A 27,714-nucleotide genomic window follows, 5' to 3' on the forward strand; every position below is an offset into this window, starting at 1 on the left:
AAAAGGAAAATCGTGCTTGACAAATTTATGAGAACGTTTTCAAGGATTTAACTCAAAGTTGATAAGGGGGAGCCAATGGATGGGGTTTACTTTAGAAGATTTTCAAAAAGGTTCCACATACGAGATACAATTAAACCACATTATATACTGACATCGATAAAGAGCTGGTTGGCAGACATGAAACAAAGAGAAGAAATAAACGGGTTTTTTATCATGTGGCAACCAGTGATGAGTGGGGCACCGCAGGAATCAATGCATGGGCCCCAACTATTCACAACATAAATTGTTTTACATGGGGAACTAAATACAATATCTCCAAGTGTGCAGATAACATAAAGCTGGGTGGAAGGGTGAACAGTGAGAAGGATGCAAAGATGCTTCAGTGAGATTTGGCCAAGTTGAGTGGGAAAATTCATGGGCAAATTCATGACAAATGAAATATAATGTGGATCAATGTAAGGTTATCTTCTTAGTAGCAAAAACAGGATGGCAAATTATCATCTGAATGATGACAGACCAGGAAGGGGAACAAGACCTGCATGTTCTTGTACTCCAATTGCTGAAAGTAAGCATGTAAATGCAACAGGTGGTGAAGGAGGCAAACAATATATATTCCTTCATGGTGAGAGGATTTGAGTACAGGAGCAAGGATGTCTTACTACAGTTGCATGGTGAGACCACATCTGGAGTATTATGTGCAGTTTTGGTCTCCTTATCTGAGGAAGGATATTCTATCAAAGGAGGGAATGCAAAAAAGGCTTATCAAGCTGATTCCTAGGATGGCAGAACTGACATATGAAGGGAGACTGAATCAACTAGGACTATATTCATTGCAGTTTAGAGGAATGATGGGGGATCTTAATAACCTATAAGGTTCCAACAGGACTAGACCACTAAATGCAGGAAGGAGGTTGCCGATGACCTGAGAGCCCAGAACTAGGGGGTGTCACAAGATATGGTAGGCCATTTAGGACCAAGACAAGGTGAAATTTCTTCACCCAGTGGTGCGCCTGTTGCATTCTCTGCCAAAGTAAGTTATGGCCAAAACATTGAATGCTTTCAAGAAGGAGTTATATATAGTTCTTAGGGCTGAAGGGATGAAAGGTTATGGGGCGAAAACAAGAACAGGTGAGTTGGATTATCAGCCATAACCATATTGAATAGTCCAGCAAGTTCAAATGTCTGAGTAGCGTACTCCAATATCAATTTTCTATGACAATGCACTCACCTGTATTCTCTGCTCGTATTGCAACTGCAACATTCTAGAGACAGAGTTTGGCTCGCTCGTCCTGGGTATTGTATCTGAACCTTCCGACAAAAAGTTGTTGAAGGAACGTAAGGTTGAGAAGACTGTGGTATTCTCGCCGAGATCATCCATTCTGTCTCCTGCTTTGCAAGTACAGCAGAACACATTGTTAGGAAAAAATTCTGTTTAAAAGAGAAGCATGTTAAGAAGTAGCCATGATGTGGAAGTGCTGCTGTTGGCCTGGGGTGGACAAAGTCAGAAGTCACACGACACCAGGTTATAGTCCAACTGGTTCATTTGAAATCACAAGCTTTCAGAAGCTGCTCTTTCGTCAAGTGGAGTTTTTTTTTAGTGTGAGTGGAATACAGGTTAAATAACAAGTCTTTGCAGGTGATCACAAGTGTAAAACAGTGTGAGTAACAGTTGAAGGGATGACCTATGAACCGATTAATTAAGGCAGAGAGACAATTACAAATAAACCTAATTTCACCTGACGAAGGAGCAGCGCTCCAAAAGTTTATGATTTCAAATAAACCTGTTTAGACAATAACCTGGTGTCATGTGACTTCTGACATTGTTAATAAGTATTTTCAACCTCTTGATGTTGCCCCATTCCAGTCAAAGCCACAAAGCTGATTTTCTTCCAGTTCTTCAGCTACCAAGAGCTATACAAATGGAGCCTTGATTTGGTTATTAATGCTCTAGGTGTTCTCGATGTGGCTTGACACAGAAAGCAACATTAAGGGATACAAGAATCTTTCTTCCTTCTCAGCAGAGAATTAGAATCAAAAATAAAAAACCCAGCACAAATAGGAAGAGGGAGGCATAATTTTGGATGAGGATTAAAGGTTCTGTTTGTCCTTTTAGATGGATACAAAAGATTCCATTGCACTATTCTGAGGAAAAGGGAGAGAACACCCTGTTGTCCCAGACAAAAATAAACTTATCCTTCATTCAACATCATTACAATGAATGATCCGGTCATCAACCTAGATAGAGGAATTGTCAGAGAAGAAAGATTAAATATACTGGACTTTTGTTCTCTGGATTTTAGAAAATTGAGAGGTCATCTCATTCAAACATAAAAAATTCTTACATGAATCAAAAGGATGTTTCCCTTGGCTATGGGATCTAGAACCAGTACACGGGCTCAGAATACGAGGCAGGCAACTTTGGACAGAGATAAGCAGGAATTTCTTCACTCAGAGAATGGTGAATCTATAGAATTATTTGTCACAAACAGCTGTGGAGGCTTAGTTGTTCGGTATGTCCAAGACTGAAATTGATATAGGTTGTAACTCTGTAATCCAGCACAGTCACAATGTGCAATACACTCCTCAGGATCCTATCCAGTGCCATTTCTCTCACACCCAGACTAAAGCCCAGTCCGTGTCTTGTCCACCTGCTCTTTCTGGACACCTCAGCTGCTGAAATTCCTGAGGGTAATGCAATGATGATGCTGAAAAGGACAACTTTGAGGAAGTACTTCAGAATACCAGCACTCTGATGGAGATCTGACAGGGAGGAGGTGATCTAACTAGGACACAAACTAATAAACTTGGTTTCTGGCTAACAGTAAATCCAGTTAGTAATGATAAACTATTCCCTGTGAAAATAGCAATAAATCACTTGTGACTGACTGCTAACATTTAAAATAAATCTCAAAATTGACAGAGCTGTCTTTAACTGGAAATACTCTGAATGCCACACCACAATGGTTGTCAGAGTTTGAGTTGGCTGGATAAGGGAGGTACAATCAGCATCAAATGCATCAAGGGATACAGGGATAGTGCAGGAAAATTATGAAATAGAAGGTAAGTCATGATCTCACTGAATTGCACAGTAGAATTGCAATGCCTACTCCTGTTCCTCTATGTGCTCTGATGTACTTCTATCCTTATCTAATGCACACAAGTTTCTAGGCTCTGGGCATTACTTGACTTCAATTAAAAATTTCTACCTCCTCAAGATCTGCAGAGGCACCCTGAAACATAAAAATGTTAAGCTTACAAACTACGTGATCGCAATGAACTCCACATATGAAATACAAATTTGTTCACTGCTTTCCCATACAATGATGAAACTATGATGAGAGATTAGTTGAGATGGTAAAAGAGTATACATATTGCTTGTGGTCAATTTTTAATTTACTATACATTAAAACCATTAGATGTAGGAGAACTACGCCATATAGCCCACTGACTCTGCTCAGCCATTCAACGAGATCACAGTTGATCTGATAATCCAATTCCACTTTCCTGTCTTATATCCTGTCACAAAGCTGGTCCTTCTTCACAAGGATGTGTCCTTGGTTTTTTCAGAGCGGTTGTAAAACAGCCCCAGGCTCTGAGGCGACTGGTTTAGTATAGAGATAAAAAGGATATTGGGAGGTCTTTTTGTTTAATGTAAAGGGATGAGACTTTCGTCCAAAGTTTTTATGTTTTAGAAGTGTCCAGTATAACGAAAGGGGAATGGTCAGTCCTAAAAGCTGAAATCTTGTTTGAGTCAGTGCAGCAGAAGCTGTGTGGAAACAGGCTGCTAAACACTCTCTCCTTCTGCCCTTCTAACTTCGACCTGTAAGCCTTATGTTTCATTTTTGCTCTAGAGTTTGTTTTTTGGGACTGTTGCACATATGTTTTGGAATAGCATAATTAAGTCTAGTTTGGATAGACTGAAGTCTGTGGGTATTCTTTATTCCGTTCTTTATTCCATTCTGTAATTTTGTGAATTAAATTTTTGCCTGCTTTAAAACCTGGTAGTCAATCTAGCTAACTTACTCTGGATAACTGTCACTGTACACTTACTGAAACAAATTGCAAAGTTACGGTCTGGGCTGCCTGCTTAAGAATGTTTTGAGTGGTCTGGCCTCACCCATAACAATCCATAACTTTTGATTCCCTTAGTGATTAAAACCTATCACAGCCTAAAATATACTATATCACTCCGCCTCAATAGTCCTCCACAGTAATAAATCATCAGAGAAAACAGTCCTCCTCATCTCCATCTTACATGGACAATCCGTTATTCTGAAATTATGCCCTCTGGTCCTAGAATCTCCCACAAAAACCTCTCCACATCTACTCTGTCAAGTCCCCTAAGAATGAATACAAATCTAAACTACTCAATCTCTTCTAAGAAAATCCCTCCAAACCCAGGATCAACCTAGTGACTCTTCTCTGGACTGCCTCCAATGCCAGTGTATCTTTCTAATATAAGAGGCCAAATTGTTCAGAGTATTCTGCGATTGGCTCATGTAGTTTAAAATCTTCGAGGAGAAAGTGAGGGCTGCAGAGCTGAAAATGTGTTGCTGGAAAAGCGCAGCAGGTCAGGCAGCATCAAAGGAACAGGAGAATCGACGTTTCGGGCATAAGCCGTTCTTCAGGAATCCCTTATTCAGCAACACATTTTCAGCTCATGTAGTTTAACAAGACTTTCCTATTATCGCACTTCATTCCCTTTGAAATAAAAGCTAAGATTTCATTGCCTTCCCTGTTACTTGCAAATCATGGATGCTAGGATTCAAGTATGAGAATTCCCAAATCCCTCTGTGCTGCAGCATTTTGAAATTGCTCTCTATTTAAATATTCAGCTCTTCCATCTTCCTGCCAAATTGCATGACCTCATATTTTATTATATTTTGTCTAACCCTAACGTTTTTGCCTCCACTCACTCAACTGATTATTGTTCTGCAGATTGTTATCCTCATTACTTGCCTCCTCACCTATTTATGTGTCATGAGAAACTTGGCAAAGGCAAAATCACTTTTGTCATCCAAGTCATTAATATATATATATATATATATATATATATAGATATATAAACTGACCCCCAAATGATCCCTGTGTCATTCCACTAGTTACAGGATCCCACCTATTCAGGAGACCATAAATGGGCATTTATTTACCAATTTTATTAGTACTGTTGCTCTTCTAAAGTTGTGAGACTCACTTGGTAGCATTCTCACCTCTGATCGCAAGATTCTGGGTTCAGGTTTCCACTTCAGGGCTTGAATGAAAAGTCTAGAACAGTAGAGGTTTACTGCATATTGACTTCCTGTCTTTCTTGAAATGTTAAACCAAGGCCCTATCTGTCTATCTGGTTGATGTGAAAGATCCCATGACACAATTTCAAAGAGGAGCACAGGCATTATCCCTGGTCTTGGTAAATGTTAATCCCTCAAATCACAAAAACTGCACCACTATCAGGCCGTTTGAGAGTGGTTACTGTGTGCAGATTGGTTGCTGTGTTCCCACCTGACAACTACAATACTTCACTGGTTATATGGCACTTTGAGACGTCCAGTGGACATGTAAAACGCTATGTGTCCACAAAGTAGCATTGTACAGGTACTGTCATTTATCAGTACTTCCTCCAAAGGGGCATTCTTCACATCGTTAGCAGTCCATTCAACCACAGAAAGCTTCTCAATTGTAAGTACAGTACTGCTCTCTTCCGCCAATGTTGGAGAGCGCACATGTCCAGCAGAGGCTGCTATTTAGGCATCGGAAGCAAGGGACCATGGCACAACTCAGAAAGATGCAGGACAAACAGGCATCCTCTAACTCTCACATCAGACAACTCAGCGCACAGCTGACTCAAGTCTGTGATTTTTCTGTTCTCTGACTAGATAATTTCCCAAGCGACAAAGAAAACCTTTGGAATACCCCTTCATCTCACACGGCTGGTTAGACTCGCATTTTTGGAGGATGTTAAGCTTTTATTCAACACTTTCCTGCAGAAACAGGTACAATGCCCGAGAGACAGGGGATAAGAGCACTCGAGGGGGACACCCGACCAACCGGAGGCACCGACTGGAAGTGAATATCCTCTGGGGAGCCCGCCACCGGAGATCTATCCGAAACTAAAGTAACGGCTGAAGCCCCAGCCCGGAGCTGTATGCAGGGGAAACCCCGGCCTGGAATACTATTACGGGGGGGGATTTGGAAGTGTATTAACGGAAATACCCGGCCCGCAGCTTTATTAACGGGGTTGCGGCCTGGAAGTGTCGAAACGCCCACCCCCGCCCCGGCCTATGGTGCTGACCTACCGGCTGTTCGCTTGGAAAGGCGGCCGCTCTCCGCTTGGATCTACCTCCTCTCCCCGGATCTCGCGAGGCCTCCAGCCGTTGGAAAAGGCGGGGCCGAACTCTTACCGTTGTCCTTGTAAGGGAAGCGCACTCTCTCCGCCACCTCCCCACCCCAGGCCGACTCAACGTATGAGTTTTTTTTCTACTCTCCACAGATGCTGCTAGACCTGCTGAGTTTCTCCAGCAATTTCTATTTTTGTTTCTGTTTCTCACTCTACAGATGCTCTTAGACCTGCTGAGATTTTCCAGCAATGTCTACTTTTGTTTCTCTTTCTTTCTACAGATACTGTCAGAACTGCTGAGTTTCTCCAGCAATTTCTATTTTTGCACCCAATAGTTTGGCGGTGTTGCTACCAGATCAGCCTCCACCTATTCCTCTCAACCAACTACATCTGGACAAGAGTCTATTTATTTTACCCCTGTGTGTATATGGTAGTCGTCTCACTTCCTTGTAGAAGCAAATTCCATGTTTTGTCTCTAGACATAGCTCAGAAGGGTATTCAGATCACTATCCATTCAGCTGTCCTTAACAGCCGCTAAGTAAGTTTGCTGCTCTGCTTTCTCCCACACCCCTGGAAATTATTTTTCAATTATCCAATTCCCATTTTGAAGTCACAACCCAACACTTGTAGTTAGTGCATTCCAGATCATAACCACTCATTGTGTAAAACGTTTTATGTTCATGTCACTGTTGCTTCTTTTGTTGATTATCTTAAGTCTCGTACATGACATTTCCAATGGTAAACATTTCTTCCTATCTGTCTAAGTCTTTAATGATTGCGAACATCTTAAAAAAAACTCCTCTCAATTTCTTCATAAGCTGAACAATCCTTGTTTTACTATTCTTTCCACTTAACTAAAGTGTTAATGGTGTTGGACCATTCTCAAAGGAACAAAATTTCAATCCTCAAGTTTGTTCTGCTATTAAATTAGATTACAATTCATAACTTAATTCCATTGAGCCACTTAAGTTATCCATCTAATATACCTGTCAAACAAACACTTAATCAAGAACGGTTTTTAAGTTTCCAGTTGTCCCCCATATCAATAACTTTTTGAATGTTCCATACTTCCATTCTGTAATGTGTGAAAAAGTCCTTCCTGGCTTCACCTTTGAACATGTCAACTCTAATTTGCTATGTACTCTTCTTCAAGGAAATTGTTGTTCTTCATTTATAGAGTCATAGAGATGTACAGCACAGAAACAGACCCATTGGTCCAATTTATCCATGCCGACCAGATAACTTAAATTTATCTAGTTCCATTTGCCAGCACTTTGCCCATATCCCTCTAAACCTTTCCTATTCATATAACTATCCGGATGCCTTTTAAATGTTGTAATTGTACCAGTCTCCACCACTTCCTCTGGCAACTCATTCCATACACACACCACCCTCTGCACAAATAATGCACTGTCCCTGAGGTCCCTTTTAAATTTTAACCCTCTCACACACAAACTATGCCTTCTAGTTCTGGACTACCCCACCCCAGAGAAAAGACCTTGTCAATTTACTCTAACCATGCCCCTCATTATTTTATAAACCTCCATAAGGTCACCCCTCAGTTTCTGACACTCCAGAGAAAACAGCCCCAGCCTATTCAGCCTCTCCCTACAGCTCAAATCCTTTCTTAATTACCTCGAACACCTCAAATATGCTAGTCCCTTAACTTTCTTCAGTACAGAATACAAACATAATGAGACATTTAACTCTTGTGTCATCTTGGTGAGTCTGCATTGTATATATCTGCAGTGTCCAGAACAGAAAATAATGTTCCAGCTGTAGCCTTAGCAGAGATTTATACAACCATAGCCTAATTATATGTATATATGGATATGTGTTTCACTGGCAAGTAACAGCTGCTCATCCCCAATTGCGCTCAAGGTGTTGGTGAGCCATCTGGTTAGAGCACTACAGTTTTACACTGAAGGTATATGCACAATGCAGTTAGGAAAGAAGTTATATGTTTTTTTTAACCCAGCAGCAGTGAAGGAATGGAGATATAGTTCCAAGTCAGAATGATATTTGGATTGGAGGATACTCGCAGGTAGCTGTGCTCCCATGCTTCAGCTGCCCTTGGCCTTCCAGATAGTACTGGTCTCATTTGAACGATGTTGTCAAAGCTACTATCATGCAGTTGCATATGTTCATGACTAATGGGGAGTGAAGATTTAAAATAGTGGATGGGATGCTGATCAAGTTGGGCTGCTTTGTTCTGGACGATGTTGAGGACATCCACTCCTTTGACAGACATCGGGCTTTATTTGACTAATGAAATGCAAAAAGCTATGCTTGTCACTATATTTTTAGAAAAGATATATTTCCTACAAATTCTATAATTGTGTATGGGTACATTTTTCAGAATTAGAATATATTGTGATTCAGATTTTGAAAACAAAATGATGCTTTTCATGGATTACAGAAATTTCAAACATTAAAGAAAAGCATTTTTTTTAATTGTATCTGATTTTTGTACCATCCGAATGTAACATACAATCAGGGTTACACAATTGAATTACATATATTCAGTTTCCATAGCTGTACAAGAAAAAGTTTAAGTTCACATAAATAATAAAAAATACATATAGCATTTAAAAGATGCAATATAAATACATCTAACAACTTTGAAGAGTAATAAAGCTTTTTATAGTCTACAAAATAGTTCTGTATTTTTAATACAGGAAAAGATACAGTAAATTTGTAGTTTGGGGAGGTGACAGCCTAGTGGTTTAATCGTTGGACTGTTAATACAGAAACCCAAGTAATGACCTGGGAACCCAGGTTCAAATCCCATTATAGCAGATGGTGGAATTTAAATTCAATAAAAAATCGGGTATTAAGAGTCTAATGATGACAATGAAACAATTGTCAGGGGGAAAACAAAAATCTGGTTCACTAATGCCTTGAAGGAAAGGAATCTGCCATACTTATCTGGTCTAGCCTATTGTGTTTCCAGACCCTCACCAATGTGGTTGACTCGTGAATAGGGATGGGTAATAAATGCTGGCTTAGTCAGTGACAACTCATCCCATGAATGAAAAGAAAATTGTACACTGAGGTCCTATGAACAACAATGCAATCTGTTTTGGGGTGTTGTTCAAGGAATAAATATTAGCCAGGACCCTGTACATTCTTTTTTGAAAAAATCCCAAATGTTTTTTTACATCCTCCTAAATGGACAGATAGGGTATTACTTCCATGGCTAACCAAAAGGTGGCACCTCTATAGTACAGGAGATAGGAGTATCAGCTTACACTTTGTTCTCATTTTTAGAGTGGGAGGTGAATCTATGACCTTCTAGTTCAGAGGTAAAAATGCAATCTACCAAGACAGGGTAGACTCCTAACATGCACCTGAGTACACTGCTGGAAAAACTCAGCAAGTCTGGCAGACAGAAATAGAGTTAATGTTTTCAATCCAATGATGACACTTATCATAGTAAAGTCAAACTGGACTCCAAATGTTAACATTAATTTTTTTCTCCCCATAGATGCTGCTAGACCTCCTGGGTTTCTCTAGAACGTTCAGCTTTTATCACATAAGCAGATTGTCTTCTCATTGTCATATGGCTTTTTGTAGGAATTTGCTCTGTGCAAATTTGCTGCCACATTTTCAACATTACAACAATTATGACACTTCAGAAGTACTACATTGCTACAAATCACAAACGTTGTGGTCATGAAAGACCATATACAGAAACACATTTTTTTTCTTTCTAACTAAGTGGTGGACTGTCAGCCTCAACATAAGGGGCAAAATTTGATAGGATAGGGAGAAAATGTTAAAAAACAAACTGTCTCAAAAATTGTTAGACTGCCATCGACACTTCCTTGAGCATAAACAGTCACTCTGAAACATTAGCTTGTCCTGTAGTGCTTTGCTAAAAAGTAGATCTCTGATGACTCCTTCCTGCTTGCAGCTGGCTTTAAAATCTTCACATCTCTAAACAATTCAGCAAGTCGCTTTTGGATGATACGGCTATTAGTGCCATCCCAGAATTTACAGAGCAAGGTGCCACCAGGACTCAGGACCTTCCTGGCCAGTCCAACAACACATAAGCACAACTCAGCCAGTCGCTGCTGGTCCAGTTCACGGATCCCACTGGCATTTGGTGCCATATCACTGAGGATCACCTGAGCCATTCCTGTTGGCAGGGATTCCTGGATCCTCGCTTGAACTGTGGGCTCCAGGAGATCAGAGTGAGGCAGGAACACAGCACCATCCAGAGGAGGTATGTGTAATAGATCAACGCCCACTACAAAACCCACAGGAGCATCTGGATCTATGGAGAAAGGGAAAAGGGAATGAATGGCACCAACAAAACAGAGTAAACAAAGACAGGCATTTTGTGTTTTGAAACTGGCTCCATGGCCTGTTGATCTCAATCCCTCCTCAATATTTAATAATTTCCTTTATGTAAATCAACCTTAGTTAAGAAGAGGCACAGTCCCAAACACATTTACCCATTTGTAGTGATTAGTTTCTTTAATTTTAACTTTCTTCTCAAGGATATAAAGTGTGAGAAATCTACAGGCTGGTACCTTGACTAAGTGACATTCTTGAATGGAACATGGAGTTAAATAGATGTAGCAAACACATCTAAAATTAAACTGACAGTCAAGAAACTGAAGCAAAAAACTACACTGACACTCCAGCACATATTATAAATCAACTGCAAGCAGAAGTAGTCAGTCTTTTTAAAAAACGCGAAACAAAGATGCTTTTGAACAACAAGGTATCTTTATTGCAAAATAGCAATCGATAGGGCTTTTTTTTTCTTTTTAATTACGGCCGATCCTCTCCCTGTAAAGTTGGAGGTGCCATGTTTTAAATGAGGCATTAAACCCCAGACCACATCTGCTCGCTCAGATGACTGTAAAAGATCCTATGCTACTATTCAATGAAGAGCAACGTAATTCTGCCTAACATCTTCATCAAATTGTCAACTAAAATCTTTAGAAACAGATTATCCAATCATTATCATATGACGTATTGTTATGTGCAGATTGACCATGTTTCATATATCACAACAGGGACTACTCATTAATTGGAAGGCATTTGGAAATTCCTGAGCTCATAAAATACTCCAGAGCACCCTGTAAATACTGACATACTCCTGAGGATCCTTCAAAGCACACCACACCCTGGGAAGCCCCTGCTGCATCAAAGTACTGCTGAGATCCACCAGAAATAGTGGCACACTCCGTGAAAACCATTGCTAATACTGACACACTCCTGGCAAATCCCAGCAGATACTTATACATTACAAGGGCACCTGTAAAAAAGCTGACAAATCCCCTTGTCCTACGTTCCAAATGGCACTGACAGCTATTCACTGCAAAAAAAAGGAATTGAATATAACAGACATACTATGAAAATAACTCAACAAATTAATTCAAACTAAAATACAGTGTGCTAAAAACATTTACGGCAAGTCTAAGGTTAAGAATTTGGTCACTTGGTGCAACCCTAAGACTTCATTCCCATTGCAGATTTGATAACGTGTGTTGTATAATCTTACTCACCAGAGCCAGTGGCATTGACCCTGTCAACTGCAACCTGGCTCCAGGCGCCTGGTGCTGCACCACAATCAATCACACTGTTCCCAGGCTTCAGGATGTTATGCTTCTCATTAATCTCCAGCAGCTTAAAAGCACTCCGACAGCGGAAATTTTGTTGTCGGGCAGATTTCACATATGGGTCCCTTAGTTGTCTTGATAACCACCTCTGTTCAGCTGGTGTTTTCTTTAGCTGTTCTACTGTTGTATGAAACAGACAGTGCCGGACCCAAGAAATCATGTCACCCTGTCTACTAATGAGAAAAATAAACATATCTTAATAATTGTCATTTCTCTTCCTAATTCTTTCATCTCTCCTCTGCCTTTCATCATTCAGCAATAGGTCAAGTGACATGTTGAGTGGAGGATATGAACAACAGCAACATGCATTTGTAAAATACTCAACGCAGAACCATAGAAAAGCCAAAGCACTGAAAGAGGCCATTCGGCCCATTGTGCTTGTGCCAGCATCTAGATGGTAGCTTTACAGGTTATAACACTCCAGACACAGATCCAAATTCTTTTTAAATGAGCTAAAGATTTTTACCTCAACCACTGAAATGGGCAGTAAATTCCAGACATTCGACATCCTCTAATTGAAAAACATTTTTCTCAAATCCCTTCTAATCCTTCTGCCAATCTGTGTCCTTTGCTAATTAACATCTCCATTAGTGGAAATAGGTTTCCTAAGTCCACTCCAGTAACACTGCACCAATAAGCATTAATGTGACACAGAACTCAGGAAATCGAAAATAAAGAACTGCAGATGTTGGAAATCTGAAACAAAAACAGAAATTGCTGGAAAGCCTCAGCAGGTCTGGCAGCATCTGTGGAAAGAAATCAGAATTAACATTTCAGAATGTTCTGAGGAAAGGTCAGCGGATCTGAAATGTTGGCTTCACAGAATCCAGTGATGGGTTGCGAACAATAGAGCATTGATTAAATTATAGATTGTCGAATATGAAATGGAATGTGGCTGACCAGCAAGAAAAAGCAAACTTGTAGGTTAACTATGGCATGAGCGAATGGATTCAGATAGCAACTGGCTATGTGGAAAAACACTTTGTATAATCTCCTCTCACTATGCAACCTTGTGATTTCACAGCACTCCTCTAACTTTGATCTTCTACATCCCCAATTATATTCGCTCCATCGCTAGCTGCCTGAGTCACAATCTCTAGAATCTACTCACCCCCCCCCCAAATCTTTAGATCTCTGCCTTCCTTTAATAATCCCATAAAGCCAAATTATTCCGTTTGGCATTCAGTTTTCTGACTGAACATCTTTCTACGTGGTTCGGTGTCAAATTCTATTTGGTTGTATTCCAATTAAGGGTGGCGGGGGTGTCACTATGTCAGAGGCGCTATATAAATACAAATTGTGGCGACACTTCAGAGAAGTAACAGGGCGGCGAATGCCAGGTCATCTCCGCAAATGTTCGATAAGGAGAAGCACTTTAAAACACAAATAGAGCTTTTACCGAACGACATTGCGTGAAAGCAACCAACGCCGAGCTTCCATCTCCGCGAGTCACAACTAACTCTGTCCCCCAATCAAACATATCTCCTACACACTTCCAACCAAGATGGACTGTAGAAAAAAAACACATCCGCCAATCGTCACGGTATTAATAAAGTATAACAGAACAAATATATATTCATCAAAACAAATGCAATCATCCTGCTTTAAAGTAGTTTGGTTTCATAAATAAAATGATGTGTAAAAATGCTCTCATATTATGTTTCCAGCCGGTGGCTGTAGGGTGTGACTCACTTCGTGTGGTATCTATTGGCGAGCTCTGAATCGATTCTAATCGTTGGAGTCTGACCCTGTGCCAAACCAGAAAGGAGTGCAGCCTGCGGACGGAGAGGGTTCAGTCAACCAGGTACCTGTCCCAGGATCACAAATCTTTCATTCATCCAAAACCAGGATGGATACATTGTTTCCATAATCATATGAAGAACTGCGGGTGCTGGAAATCACAGACAAAAACCCAGAGCGCTGGAGAAACTCAGTAGGTCTGGCAACATCTGTGAAGAGAGTTAACGATTCGAGTCCGATAACCCTTCTTGGACTGTAAACGGTTGACTCCGCTTTTCTGTCCGTGTAAATTTAATTTTAATTAATGATCTTTAATTGTCGCCTGGTGCTCCTGAACATTGGAAAGTGCATTTACAGAGTCATACAGCATGGAAACAGACCCTTCGGTCCAACAGTCCATGTTCCCATACTAAACTAGTCCCATTGGCCTGCGTTCGGCCTATATACCTGTAAACTTTTCCTGTTCATGCACCTGTCCGAAGTTTTTCACCGTGCCTCAGTACACGTGACAATAAATTCGATTCAGTTCCAGTGATAAGATTACATTAGAGGTGCATGCACTTGAAAAACTACTTTGGGATGTCCGAAAGACGTAAAAGGCACTACTGCACATCAGTGTGGATTCTTTCTTAACATGCTTGTGGCAAAATCTGTTGACTTCTGAGTAGCAGCAGTGGAGGACTGTTTTTGTTTGTGACTTGATGGAATCACCCTATTGGAGTTGATAATTGCTTCAAAGCCTCATTTTCACCCTATCTTTGCCCTGAACTCTGGCCTATTGTACATACCCAATTCCCTTTATGGCCATTCTTTCTGCTATCTTGGCCCCAAACTCTCAAATTTCATTTATAAATCTCTGCTCCCACCCTTTAAGATGTTGCTTAGAAATAGAAGTGTTGGCCTCATTTTTGGACACCTGCTCTAAAATTGATGACAGTTTTTTTTTTGTTTTATGTTCCTGTGGAGCATCTTGGGATATTTTACTGTGCTTCAATTGCAATTTGTTGAATGCTATTTCAAAGCTGTTTTATACCAATTTCTTCCTGACCAGAGCTGACAGCTATTGAGAAGCTAGTATTGTAGAAAGATGGTCACTACAAAGCTGTTGACTCTTGTGATTGTTGTGAGACATCAAAAGATCCTCCTGGGATGGAAGAAACGAGGTTTTGGGGCCAATCGCTGGAATGGTTTTGGAGGCAAAGTGCAGCCTGGAGAAACCATTGAAGAAGGAGCAAAGAGGTAATTCCTGTGCTATTTATTTTCCCTTCATGCTGATGACAAAGGTGATCATTCTCAGTGGGGTCCAACTGGAGCCATATTGTTCAAGCCTAGAATAGCAAGCATAGGCGTTCTGTATGACAAATGAGGACATGACTTGCAGGTCCAATTGTATCCTGAATGAGACACATGCATTTGTTCCAGTGGTGATCTTTCACAGTGATCAAATCTGTGCATCTAACTGATTCTTTCTTCCTCGTGTGCTCAGCCAAATTGTACTACCCAGCTCAGATCGTAGGATCCAACAGCACAAAGGAAAGCCATTTTGCCGATTGTACCATTACCAACTGTTTGAAAAAAGCTATCCAGTCCAGTTCATTCCAATCCTTCTGTCTTCCCCATAAGCCTTCAATTTATTTTCTTTAGAAATGTTTAACCAGTTTCTTTTTGAAAGCTATTATTGAATTTGCCAGCATCATCCTTTGAGGCAATACATTCCAGATAATCAGAACTCGTTTTGTAAAATCTAGCCTTCTCATGTGTTCTCTGTTTTATATTGCCAACTATTTTAAAACCATGAGCTCTGGTTACTTACAATCCTGCTAGTGGAAATGCTTTCTCCCTATCTGCTGTAAGAACAGCTACGTAAGAATCTTACTCATTGACTACAGTTCAGTCTTCAACAGTATTATCCCCTCGAGACTGATTACTAAACTTAATGATATCGGACTAAGCCCCACTGTCTGCAACTGGATCCTCAGTTTCCTGACCCACAAGCCACAATCAGTGAAGATTGGGGACAATATTTCATCCTCACTAACACTCAACACTGGAGCCCCTTAGGGGTGTGTACTCAGCCCCCTAATATACCCATGACTGCATCGCCAAATACCAGACTAATGCCATTTACAAGTTCGCCGATGACACCACCACAGACGATCAAATCTCAGATGGCGACAAAACAAACTGCAGACGGGAGGTGGAAGACCTGGGAAAATGGTGCACTGAGAACAAACCAATGCTGGCAAAACCAAGGAACTCATTATTGACTTTTGGCGGGATATTACTCATGCCCCCCCACACACACACACACACACATACACACACATTAACAGCACAGAGGCGGAATGAGTGGAGAGTGTCAAGCTCCTGGGAGTGGTCATCCACAACAAGCTTTCTTGGACTCTTCATGTGGACATATTTGTCACAAAGGCCCAACAACGTCTCCTCTTCCTCAGGCAGCTGAGGAAATTTGGCATGATGGCGAATACCCTTGCCAACTTTTATAGGTGCGCCACCAAAAGCATTCCAACTGGATGTATCACTTGAATGGGAACTATACCATTCAAGATCGGAGACGGTTACAGAGAGTGGTGAGCTCAGCCTAGACAATCACAAAGGCCAACCTCTCATCTACAGAATCCATCTACCAGGTCTGCTGTCAAGGAAAGGCCACCAGCATTCTCAAAAGATCCATCCCACCCTGGCAATGTTTTTCTACAATCTCTACCATCGGAGAGAAGATACAGAATCCTGAACACACTCACCAACCGGTTTCAAAAACAGTTTCTCCCCTACTGTTGTTAGAATACTGAATGGACCTCACAAACTCTTAACATTCACCTGTACCTGTGTTTTTGCTGCTGTTTACCCATTATTTACTTATCTATGCTATTTAATTTTGTGATCTGCCTGTATTGCTCGCAAGACAAAGCTTTTCACTGTGCCTGGTACACGTGGCAATAAATTCAATTCAATTCAATTTCAAAACCTCTCAATGTTTTGACTACTTCTATTGAGTCGTCCCTTAACTTTCACTGAAAATATAGGTTCAGAGTCCACTACAGCATGTGCTGGAATTTCAGTTCAATGACTAAGTCTGGTATTGAAAGCTGGTCTTGTTTTGAGTGGCTGTAAAACTTTCACTGTTGTAAAAACCCATCTGTTTCATGAATCTGCCATCCTTATCTGGCCTGGCCTACATGTAACTCTAGACATTGTTGTGTGCAGATGGATAGTCGCATAACACGAGTCTGTTATTTTCCCTGCACCCATTGAGGCGTGAGCTCTGATTGGTTGCTGTGCTATTATTGATAATCTTCTCTGTGAATGGCAAACCATTTGAACTCATTTGCAGTTGGCACTGATTCTACTGACTAGATCAATATCACCTAACTCTTGTCACTTCTAGGAAGACAAAACATAGCTTTTCAACTGTTCTACCGGGTGGCAGAATGATTGCACATTACAGCTAATTAGCCAATCAAATTTTGCCACTTGTCTGAGCGTCTTAAAATTATCATGATAAGGTAATACCCATGATTCCATCAGGGTATTTGAGCGACAGTGTAAAAATGGCCTCATCGAGTAAGAAAAAGTGCAGGCAGTATAGCATGGACTATTTACGATATGGCTTTATTCAATCTCCATCTAATATGCAGTTACCACTATGCTTGCTGTGTGAACAAAGTTTTTCCAATGAGGCCATGAAGTCTTCCCGTCTTATTAAACATTTGGAAAAGAAACACAGTGACAAGAAAGACAAAGATTTGGCATATTTTCAAACATTAAAGAATAAATTCAATCAGCGACCAACGATTTCCACTGCTTTTTCAAAGATGGGAGCCACAAATGTAGATGGCCTTGTGGCATCATCGAACATAGCAAAGCTAATTGCAAAATGTGGTAAACCTCATTCCATGGGTGAATCGTTGGTGCTTCCAGCTATTGCCAAAGTATTATCAACCGTGTTACATCAGAACCATCAATGGCTATCAAGCATATTCCTCTTAGCAACGATTCCATGAGAAGGCACATCGATGAAATGGCCTCAAATGTTGAGGATAAATTATGTTCCCTTTTGATATCAAAAGAAATCACCTTACAAATTGATGAAAGTACGATATGCGGAAATCAAGCTTTACCTTTGGGGTATGTACATTTCATCGACAAAAATGAAATACAAGAACAACAACTTTTTGCTGTGGATCTACTAACAGATACCAAAGGTAAGATTATCTTTGACTGTGTCAAGGATTATTTTGATTAAAAAGTCTGTTCCCCTCAAAAACATTGTTGCTTGTGCTATGGATGGCGTGCGTGATATGACTGGTCAACATCGGGGATTTCTTGCATTATTAAAGGGAGAAGCGCCACATTTTTTCACAGTACACTGCATTATCCAACGGCAGCATCTGGCTGCAAAGAAACTTAGTGAACCATTCTCTACAAGTGGTGACAGATATGGTAAATTATATAAAGAGACATGCTCTGAATGAACGACTTCTCCGCCAACTCTGTAAAGATAATGAAGATGAATTTCTGCAATTGCTGCTATACACAGAAGTGAGGTGGCTCTCGAAAGGAAAATGCCTCCACCGTTTCCATGAACTGTTTGATTCTATCATCAAATTCCTACACAGAAATAATGAAAACTTTTGTATGAAAGCCGAAATTGTAAAACACAACTGTGCATATCTCGCAGATATATTCAATAAGTGCAATTCGCTGATCATGCAAATACAAGGAGATAATGTGAGTTTCATAAAAGCAATGAATGCTGTTACATCTTTTATTGCAAAACTTGATCTCTTTCATCGGAATATCAGTCGTCGTGAGTTTTACCAGTTCCCGAGTTTAAACAATATCGCGGAGGATGTTACTGACGATCAATTACTTATCTACTCCGCTTACATTCGTGCATTGCAGGATGATATGAAAATACGATTTGCTAATCTTATCGAGATGGAGATCCCTACATGACTGACTGACCCTTTATCTCGTGCGCAGAAGAAATGGACATTCGCCTTCAGGAAGAAATGATAGAGCTCCAAAATGACACTGCAGTGAAAATTCGGTTTTCACAAATGGGTGAGCCCCTTTTTTGGATTCAAGACACACCCGATGTTGTTTCCCGCTGTTAAGCAAAGAGGCAAAGCGGTTTGCACTACCATTTCTGACCTCTTATTTGGTTGAGAAAGGATTCAGTGTCATCGCCAGAATACAAGATAAGACCCGCAATCGCATGGATGTTGTTCAGCGTGGTGACCTGAGATTGCTTTTGACAAAAATTGAACCAGATGTATATGATTTAGCAAGACAACATGAACCACAAGGATCGCATTGACTATTTTGCTATCACGGACTAAATTTTATACAGAGTGAGCCAAAAGTAGGTGGACAGTAAGAACAGTAATGAATGATAACATTTATTTTTTGTTGTATATAAAACATATTTCACAAAAGTTTTCCGTTTTCAGCACTGCAGTGTATTGCAGTTATATGTGCAAAAACAGACTTTGGTGATTTGTGGGCGTTGAATACGGAAAGGTTGAGAAACACTGCTCTAGATCATAAAGCAGTGTGTTCGATTCTTAACTGCCCTCTGAAATGGAACAGTAAGCCACTTAGTTCAAGGGTTATTAGAGACAGGCAACAAAAACTGGCCTTGTTGGTGATGCTATGTCCCATGGAAGAGTATGCTTTTAAAAAAAACCTTTCTGGTGAGTGAGAACAGCCCCAACTTCTCCAATTTCTCCACCTAACTGAACTACTGGTACTATTACTGTAGCCCCACCTTACAAGTCTGGTCATCTATTTATGTCTCTGTTCAAATGAATCTCTGATCATTGTTTTAAAAGAACTCTTCCATAGTATTAATCTAAATTCATTCTTCTTTAAAAGTCCAAATTCTGGAAATTTATCACCCTATTTTGTTATTTTTTTCTGCAGTCTCTCTAAGGCTCCCTTTTTAAAACTGTGTTGTTCATGGCAGATATAAGTTCAAATCCAGAAACTTTTGGTGTAGGGGTTTAATAGCATGCTTCCTTTAACCATAAGGTATCAGTGGAAATGTTGGCGTCTTTTTAATCTGCAAGTCAGTGAATGTAATTCAGTCTGCTGAGTAGGGTTGAGGTCCTGGTGAGACATAATCTCATTGAATGGCAGAATTAATACAAGAGTCTGAATGTCTTGCTTCTTCTGTTCCAGCTATTTGAAATGCTTTTTTTGAAACCTCAGATTTGTTCCTTGAAGTAAAGCTAATTCCTTCCTCAGAGAATTGTGGGAAGAGAGCAGTCTGACTGTGGACAACTTGGAAAAAGTCGGACGGATCAAGTTTGAATTTGTGGATGAGACTGAACTACTGGATGTTCACATATTCTTTACGGATAGTTGCAAAGGGGAACCATTGGAATCGGATGGTAAGTGACTCTGCTTTAAAAGTCAAAAATCAAACTGTACTGGGATGTAGTCCAACATATGTATTTGAAACCGCAAACTTTCAGAGCTCCCGCTCCTTCCTCAGCTAGCTGGGGAGAGAGAATACATCGGATGTGGAATTTACAGTAAAAGATCAAAGAGTCATACAACTTATATAAATGTATTGAACAAACATAGATGGCTATTAAGTCTCTAAAAAGTTGGAATGGAGGTGCAGGTTTTAATTGATTAATATGTAAATCCATGCCCCACAATAACTTTCAGTTTTTATCACAATAAAGGTGACACCTTCGGTCAGGCAATGCATTTTAGGTATGAGGCCATGTTTCATGTCTGTTTGTATCTCCATGACTTGTAGGTGCCAGTGTTGGACTGGGGTGGACAAAGTTAAAAATAACACAACACCAGATTATAGTCCAATAAATTTATTTGGAAACACTAACTTTTGGAGTGCCTGATGAAGGAGCAGCTTTCACAACCACCTGATGAAGGAGCAGCATTTCGAAAGCTAGTGCTTCCAAATAAACCTGTTGGACTATAACCTGGTGCTGTTTGTATCTCATCCTGGAGCGAGACTGGTTTTATTTCCAAAGTAGGAATTTATAAAATGCCACATTGACTGACTGTCTACAGATTGTGTGCTTTTTGAACAAATAGAATGTATCTGCAAATGGAAATTCACCCCATATATTTGTGTGTATGGGGTGGGAGGGAGAGTGTGTATGAGTGTGAGGCCTACAATCTGTAGACAGTCAGTCAATGTAGCATTTTATAAATTCCTACTTTGGAAATAAAATCAATCTGGCTCCAGGATGAGATACAAACAGACATGAAACATGGCCTCATACCTAAAATGCATTGTTTGACCTAAGGTATTCTGATAAAACCTGAAATTTATCATGGGGCAGGGATTTACATATTAATTAATCAAAACCTGCACTTGCAGTCTAACTCACCATCATTAAAGACTTAATAGCCTTTTAGGTTTGTTCAATAGATTAGCATAAATTGTACGACCCTTTGACCTATTCCTATAATTCCATGGCCGATGTATTCTTTCTCACAAGCTGCCTGAGGAAGGAGCGGGAGCTCCGAAAGTTTCCGGTTTCAAATAAGCCTGTTGGTCTATAATCTGGTGTCATGTGATTTTTGATTTTGTCCACCCCAGTCCAACACCTCCACATAAGCTACTTTAAAAGTAATTTTTTTGGGTACTTTTAAAGAGTGTAGATGCAGTAATTGTGGGATCATTGGACAACGCAATTGGGAATTTTAATAATGGGCAACAGGAAAATGGCAGATCATGTAAACCAATTTTTTACATAGTTCTTTGTGATGGAAGACTGTATAAACATCCCCAAGATAACAGATAGCTAGATGCTAATAGTGGAAAAGAACAGTCCTTATGGTGAGAGACAAAGTAATTGACAAACTCATTGGATGAAAGGCTGACAAGTTTCAGGATCTGATGACCTGCATCCAAGGTTTTGAAGATAAGTGGCTACAGAGAATAGTGAAAGCATTTTTCAGAAGAATTCCTGCAGATTGGAAAGCAAATAATGTGACAACACTGTTCAAGAAGGGAGGGAGACAGAAAATGAAAGGCCAGTTATCTGTCATTGGGGAAAATGCAAGAGGGAGAGTGTGCGTGCATGCATTTGCAGATGCTTCAACAATGGATGAATGGACACCGAGCAACAATCGCCAGACAGGGATGTTCCCTCCTAGTCCTGGAACACCTCAGCAGTCAGGGACATTCGGCCTTGGATCTTCGGGTGACCATCTTCCAAGGCAGACTTTGGGATACACAACAACAGAGTAGCAGAGCAGAGGATGACAGCCAAGTTCAGTACCCATGCAGATGGCTTCAACCGGAACCTTGGGTTCATGTCACACTACATCATACACACACTCATAACCACATGCACACCCTCTCACAAGCTTATACTCCGTCACACTCATGCACACATTCTACCAAGCATGCACTGACGCAAACACATACACTCTCACGTGTGCACATACTCACTTACTCTGTCATGCACAAACACGTATGTCTATGGGGTGAATTTGCATTTGTGGATTGTATTTGCAGGTAAATTCTATTTTGCCTAAAGAGCACACAATCTGCAAAAAGTCAATCCATATAACATTTTATAAATTCCTAATTTGGTAATAGAACCAGTCTGACTCAAGATTGGAATATGGACAGACTCTAACCTCATACCTTTAATGCATTGTCTGTGCTGAGATGTCACCTTTTATCATAAAACCTTAAGTTATCCCAAGAATGTGACTTAAAAGAAGTTCTGGGAATTAAATATTAATGAACCGAAACCTGCAACCCATTTTAAAAGTTGAAAGACCTAACAGCAATCTAGGTTTGTTCAATATGGAATGAGCTGCCAGAGGATGTGATGGAAGCTGGTACAATTGCAACATTTAAGGGGTATTTGGATGGGTATATGAATAGGAAGGGTTTGGAGGGATATGGGGAGAAAGTGAGGTCTGCAGATGCTGAAGATCAGAGCTGAAAATGTGTTGCTGGAAACGCGCAGCAGGTCAGGCAGCATCCAGGGAACAGGAGAATCGACGTTTCGGGCATAAGCCCTTCTTCAGGAATTGGAGGGATATGGGCCGGCAGGTGGGACTAGTTTGGGTTGGGATATCTGGTCAGCATGGACGGGTTGGACCGAAGGAGCTGTTTCTATGCTGTACATCTCTATGACTCTATGCTGTTTCAGTTGCATGACACTGTAATCTTGTTATAAATTCTGTCTTGCAATCCTACTCCACAGTTACCTGATGAAGGTGCAGCACTCCAAAAGCAACTACTTCCAAATAAACCTGTTGGATGATAATCTGGTGTTGTGATTTTCATCTATATTAATGACGGAGGAGGGGATAAAATGTCATATATCCAAATTTGCTGATGATACAAAAACAGGTGGGAAGATATATTGTGCTGAGATCACAAGGAATCAGGTCTTTCCCCTGCGGTGGGGAAGTCCAGACTAGAGGGCATTGGTTTAGGGTGAGAGAGGAAAGTTTTAAAAGGCACCTAAGGGGCAACTTTTTCATGCAGAAAGTGGTGCATGAATGGAATGAGCTGCCAGAGGAAGCGATGGAGACTGGTACAATTACAACATTTAAAAGGCCCCTGGATGGGTATATGAATAGGAAGGGTTTAGAGGGATATGGGCCAAGTGCTGGCAAATGGGACTGGACTAATTTAGGATTATCTGGTCAGCATGGACGAGTTGGACCAAAGGGTCTGTTTCCATGCTGTACATCTCTATGAGGAGAAAGTGAGGTCTGCAGATGCTGGAGATCAAAGTTGAAACTTTATTGCTGGAACAGCACAGCAGGTCAGGCAGCATCCAGGGAACAGGAGATTCGACGTTTCGGGCACAGGCCCTTCCTCAGGAATGAGCAGAGAGTGTTCAGCAGGAGAAGATAAAAGGTAGGGAGGAGGGACTTGGAGGAGGGGAGTTGGAAATGTGATAGGTGGAAAGAGGTCAAGGTGAGGGTGATAGGTCGGAGTAGGGTGGAGGCGGAGAGGTCAAGAAGAAGACTGCAGGTCAGGAAGGCGGTGCCGGGCTGGAAGGATCCGGCTGAGACAAGGTGGGGGGAGGGGGGATGAAGAAACTGGTGAAGTCCAAGTTCATCCCCTGCGGTTGGAGGGTTCCCAGTCGGAAGATAAGACGCTCCTCCTCCGACCGTCGGGTTGTTGTGGTTTGGCGGTGGATGAGTCCAATGACCTGCATATCCTCGGTGGAGTGGGAGGGGGAGTTGAAATGCTGTGCCACAGGTTGGTTGGGTTGGTTCGTCCGGGTGGCCCAGAGGTGCTCCCTGAATCGCTCCGCAAGTAGGCGGCCTGTCTCCCCAATATAGAGGAGGCCACACCGGCTGCAGCGGATGCAGTAGATGATGTGGGTGGAGGTGCAGGTGAATCTGTGGCGGATATGGAAGTTTCCCTTGGGGCCTTGGAGAGAAGTGAGGGGGGAGGTGTGGGTGCAAGTGTTGCACCTCCTGCGGTTGCAAGGGAAGGTGCCGGGAGTGGTGGTTGGGTCGGTGGGGGGTGTGGATCTGACAAGGGAGTCGCGGAGGGAGTGGTCTCTACGGAAAGCTGATAGGGGAGGGGAGGGAAATATATCCTTGGTGCTGGGGTCTGTTTGGAGGTGGTGGAAGTGACGGCGGATGATGCGCTGTACATGGAGATTGGTGGGGTGGTAGGTGAGGACCAGTGGGGTTCTGTCCTGGTGGCGGTTGGAGGGGCGGGGCTCAAGGGCGGAGGAGCGGGAAGTGGAGGAGATGCGGTGGAGGGCACCGTCGACCACGTCGGGGGGGAAATTGCGGTCCTTGAAGAAGGAGGCCATCTGTGTTGTACGTATTTTGAACTGGTCCTCCTGGGAGCAGATGCGGCGGAGACGAAGGAATTGGGAGAATGGGATGGCGTTTTTACAGGGAGCAGGATGGGAGGAGGTGTAGTCCAGGTAGCTGTGGGAGTCGGTAGGTTTGTAGTAGATGTCCGTGTTGATTCGGTCGCCTGAGATCTCTATGACTCTAATAGGTTGAGTAAGTGGGCAAGAACATGGCAGATGAAGTTACATGTAGGAAAGTGTGAGGTCATCACTTTGGTAGGAGGAATCGAGAAGCAACTTATTTTTTTAAAAGGGGGAGAACTCCAAAGAAAGTACAGCACAGAAGTCCGAGTGTTCTTGTGCACGAAACACCAAAGGTTAACATGCAGGTGAATAAGTAATTAAAAAGGTAAATGGAATTTTGACCTTAATTGCTAGGGCTTTGAGTCTTAAAAGTAGGGAAACCCTATTACAACTGTACAAAGCATTGATGAGGCCATACCTGGAGTATTGTGTAGTTTTGCTCCTGATTTTTAAAAATAATATACTGGCATTGAAAGCAGTTCAAAAGAGATTGACTAGATTGATTCCTAGGCTGAAAGGATTGAGTTATCAATAGTGGCTAAACAGGTTTGGCCTTTATTTATTAGATTCACAGGAATGAAAGGTTTTTTTATTGAAACATGGAAGATTCTGAGGGGGCTTGACAGTAAATTTTGAGATGTTTTCACTAGTAGGAAATCTCATTACTACACATACCACCCTCCACTACGACAATTCTGTGGTTATGTTAATTGAAAAGCAGTAAAATTGAATCACTAAGGTAGTGCTTCTCAAACATTGCAGGTAAAGCCTACCTCTTTGACCCAAGTTTTTGGCCATCTACCCTAGTCTTACGTGGTTGTGTCAATTAATCATTGTGTTTTTGCATTTGTTGTTTTGGATTTGAAAAACACGTCCAATTCTCCATTTTTCATAGAGATGCTTCCACAGTGGTTTGACCTGGACAAGATTCCATTTGATGAGATGTGGATTGATGACATTATCTGGTTCCCCTTGTTACTCCAGAAGAAGCTGTTCAAGGGTTATTTCAAGTTCAAAGGACATACCACGATCCTGGAATACACACTGCAGGAGGTGGATGAGCTGAAAGAGCTGGAAATGGAGGAGTCCGGATTCTGACGATTTGCAATCATTTTCAAATAGTCACAGGGCAAAGTGGGGGAAACTTTAACAAACATTAAGAAACTGGGAATAATGTAGTAAATGATTACCAAAAATTATTTTTGCATTTTTCTCAGAAGAATTAAATCCTGATATTTTAGGCTTTATTTAGCTGTGATCCCAGCCTTGTACATCAACCACACCACCTTCACAATCCTGTCATTAGTAACCCAACACATCTATCTTCCTTTCCCGTATCTGTTTTGATGATTGTTTTCTACCTGTCAGTTGAAGTGTTGGGCCTAGCTGAAACTCCACTGCAATATAAGCCTTGGATACAAGTGGAACTCTTTGCCTCATGATACTGGAGCAATAAATCATGGAGTATAGAGATTTGGGACTTTTGTTGCTGAATGTTTGTGAGATTAGATTCTATTTAAATTGAATGATCAGTTTGCGGTGAGAAAAATATTGGATCATTTTGGACTGTCATTTGTATTTGTAGTCATAAGTAAATTTGCTTTCTTTATAATACTGCGGTTTTGAAAAGAAGAAATTCCCCAAAACAATAAAGAGTCTTTGTGGAGGGCATAGATGGTGAAATTCTAACTGCTTCTCTGAAAGTGCCCACTAGATGGTGCACAAGGGCAGCTTTGTAAACAATTTGATTTGTAACCTTAATACTAGCAACATTTTCTTTACTCAAACCGTTGAGACTACATTAAACATCAAATTTTATAAACATCTTTTGTGAAGAATGAAGTATCTTTCTACAGCAAAATGGATCTATTTAGAAAGAGGGACAATTAGTTTTAGTCCTGACTGAAACGGTTTTGTTACCCTGGAAGTAGTGTAAATGACATACTGGGAGGGAAGGAACATTGACTGAACAGATCAATACTGTTAACCATATTCTGGATCGAGGGTTGAAACTCCAACTTCTGGAAGGGAAGTAAGGGATGGAAGGTTGCAATGGGAACATCCCTTCTATATCTCATCATCAATTAACACTCAGGCCATGGCATTCCCCCAACTACAACATAAAATAACTTTCCCTATTCACACTGTATTGGTAGTGGAAGAGATCTGATCTGCAAAGAGGCAGCTGTTTTCATTGATATAGCTACTGGTGGATTTCTACCCATAAAATGAGAAATCGAGATTATGCAAGTACCTACAAGGCTGGCTGTGGTAGATTACTTCAAGGGCAGTTACGTTGAGTTGACACATTAAGCTTTCGGAAGTAGTGAAGAGCAATGGGCCTCTAGAACCACAGCCAAACATAAAGGTGTATTGAACAAATAGTTTGAAGTAGGGGAATTACAAAGGTTGGTATGCAAACCAGCATATTGTATACTTGGGTAATTTAACATTAGAATGCAGCTTTGAATTTATCTGATAAGAGCTAATTCTTAAACCTGAAGCTGTAATGGAGGGAGTACAGAAAGAATTCAGAATTTACCTCCATTCCTGTGCTGCATTGTAAAATTCTGGGAGAAATTACACTGACCTAATATTTAAGATAACAAAAATTAAAACGTATGGTGATTTCGGACATTGGCAGAAGAAAGTTCTTTCTGCCATTCTTTTACTGAAGGTTTAGAAAGTTGGATTAGTATGAACATCCATCTTATTGCATTATATTAAATTACACCACAGATCTAAATTTCATTCCATGAACTTTGTGTCTTGCTCTCTAATGTATGTGTTGGTCATTTGAAAGAGCTAGTGTGGCCACATGGGCCACTGAATTATTTATTTATGAAAATGGACATGCTGGGAAATAAGGCATATTGGGAAATTGAGGCAAGCCTTGACCAAAGTGACTGTGCTAATCACCAGCTGTGGGATATACAGGACCAACACTCGGACAGCCACTGGTTGAATTAGCTTTAAAATGACCCAGCCATCTAAGTGCCCAAACTGCTGAAGTAGCAGCCTATGCAGTCTACAGGGACGATACGATGTGTCTGGAGGTTGGTGGGGTGGTAGGTGAGGACCAGTGGGGTTCTGTCCTGGTGGCGATTGGAGGGGCAGGATT

General features: G+C 41.1%; 3 protein-coding genes across 9 annotated transcripts in view; 1 reads left to right on the forward strand and 2 right to left on the reverse strand.

The window, feature by feature from the left end:
• mrm2 (mitochondrial rRNA methyltransferase 2) overlaps positions 1-27,714 on the reverse strand; it is a 940,693-nt gene that overhangs the window by 905,887 nt on the left and 7,092 nt on the right. The window contains exons 2-4 of one of the 6 annotated variants that reach the window (XM_043711813.2): positions 13,370-13,479; positions 11,857-12,143; positions 9,140-10,613 (exon numbers count right to left, since the gene is read on the reverse strand). In XM_043711813.2, the coding sequence (XP_043567748.1) occupies positions 10,189-10,613; positions 11,857-12,143; positions 13,370-13,410 (753 nt within the window). In that variant the 5' untranslated portion in view covers positions 13,411-13,479 and the 3' untranslated portion in view covers positions 9,140-10,188. The other 5 variants (XM_043711816.2, XM_043711815.2, XM_087997732.1 and 2 more) reach the window with 5 other exon arrangements.
• nudt1 (nudix (nucleoside diphosphate linked moiety X)-type motif 1) lies at positions 13,679-26,415 on the forward strand. Of its 2 annotated transcripts, XM_043711817.2 has the most exons (4): positions 13,679-13,774; positions 14,762-14,949; positions 19,984-20,129; positions 25,489-26,415. In XM_043711817.2, exons 2-4 carry the CDS (start codon positions 14,798-14,800, stop codon positions 25,689-25,691), a joined length of 501 nt encoding a protein of 166 aa, XP_043567752.1. In that variant the 5' UTR covers positions 13,679-13,774; positions 14,762-14,797; the 3' UTR covers positions 25,692-26,415. The 2 variants fall into 2 exon arrangements, with proteins under 2 accessions (XP_043567752.1, XP_087853860.1); XM_087997734.1 differs by lacking the exon at positions 13,679-13,774 and having other exon boundaries at positions 14,359-14,949.
• The window catches only part of snx8a (sorting nexin 8a), a 47,335-nt gene continuing 36,945 nt past the window's right edge, over positions 17,325-27,714 (reverse strand). Inside the window, exon 14 of the transcript XR_015760551.1 lies at positions 17,325-18,342. The gene's annotated coding sequence lies outside the window, so the exon portion shown is untranslated. The remainder of the gene's footprint in view (positions 18,343-27,714) is intronic.

Source organism: Chiloscyllium plagiosum, unplaced genomic scaffold, assembly GCF_037043375.1.
Source record: "Chiloscyllium plagiosum isolate Xiang-an unplaced genomic scaffold, Cpla_swu_hap1 HiC_scaffold_20, whole genome shotgun sequence".
Classification (NCBI taxonomy): Eukaryota; Metazoa; Chordata; class Chondrichthyes; order Orectolobiformes; family Hemiscylliidae; genus Chiloscyllium; species Chiloscyllium plagiosum.

What these genes read in the sequence shown, in the direction of transcription:
- nudt1 (XM_043711817.2), top strand. Translation starts at nt 14,798, where the DNA reads ATGGTCACTACAAAGCTGTTGACTCTTGTGATTGTTGTGAGACATCAA. An exon ending in ATTGAAGAAGGAGCAAAGAG is followed by an intron (nt 14,950 to 19,983) that starts GTAATTCCTGTG and finishes TTCCTTCCTCAG; the next exon opens with AGAATTGTGGGAAGAGAGCA. An exon ending in GGAACCATTGGAATCGGATG is followed by an intron (nt 20,130 to 25,488) that starts GTAAGTGACTCT and finishes CATTTTTCATAG; the next exon opens with AGATGCTTCCACAGTGGTTT.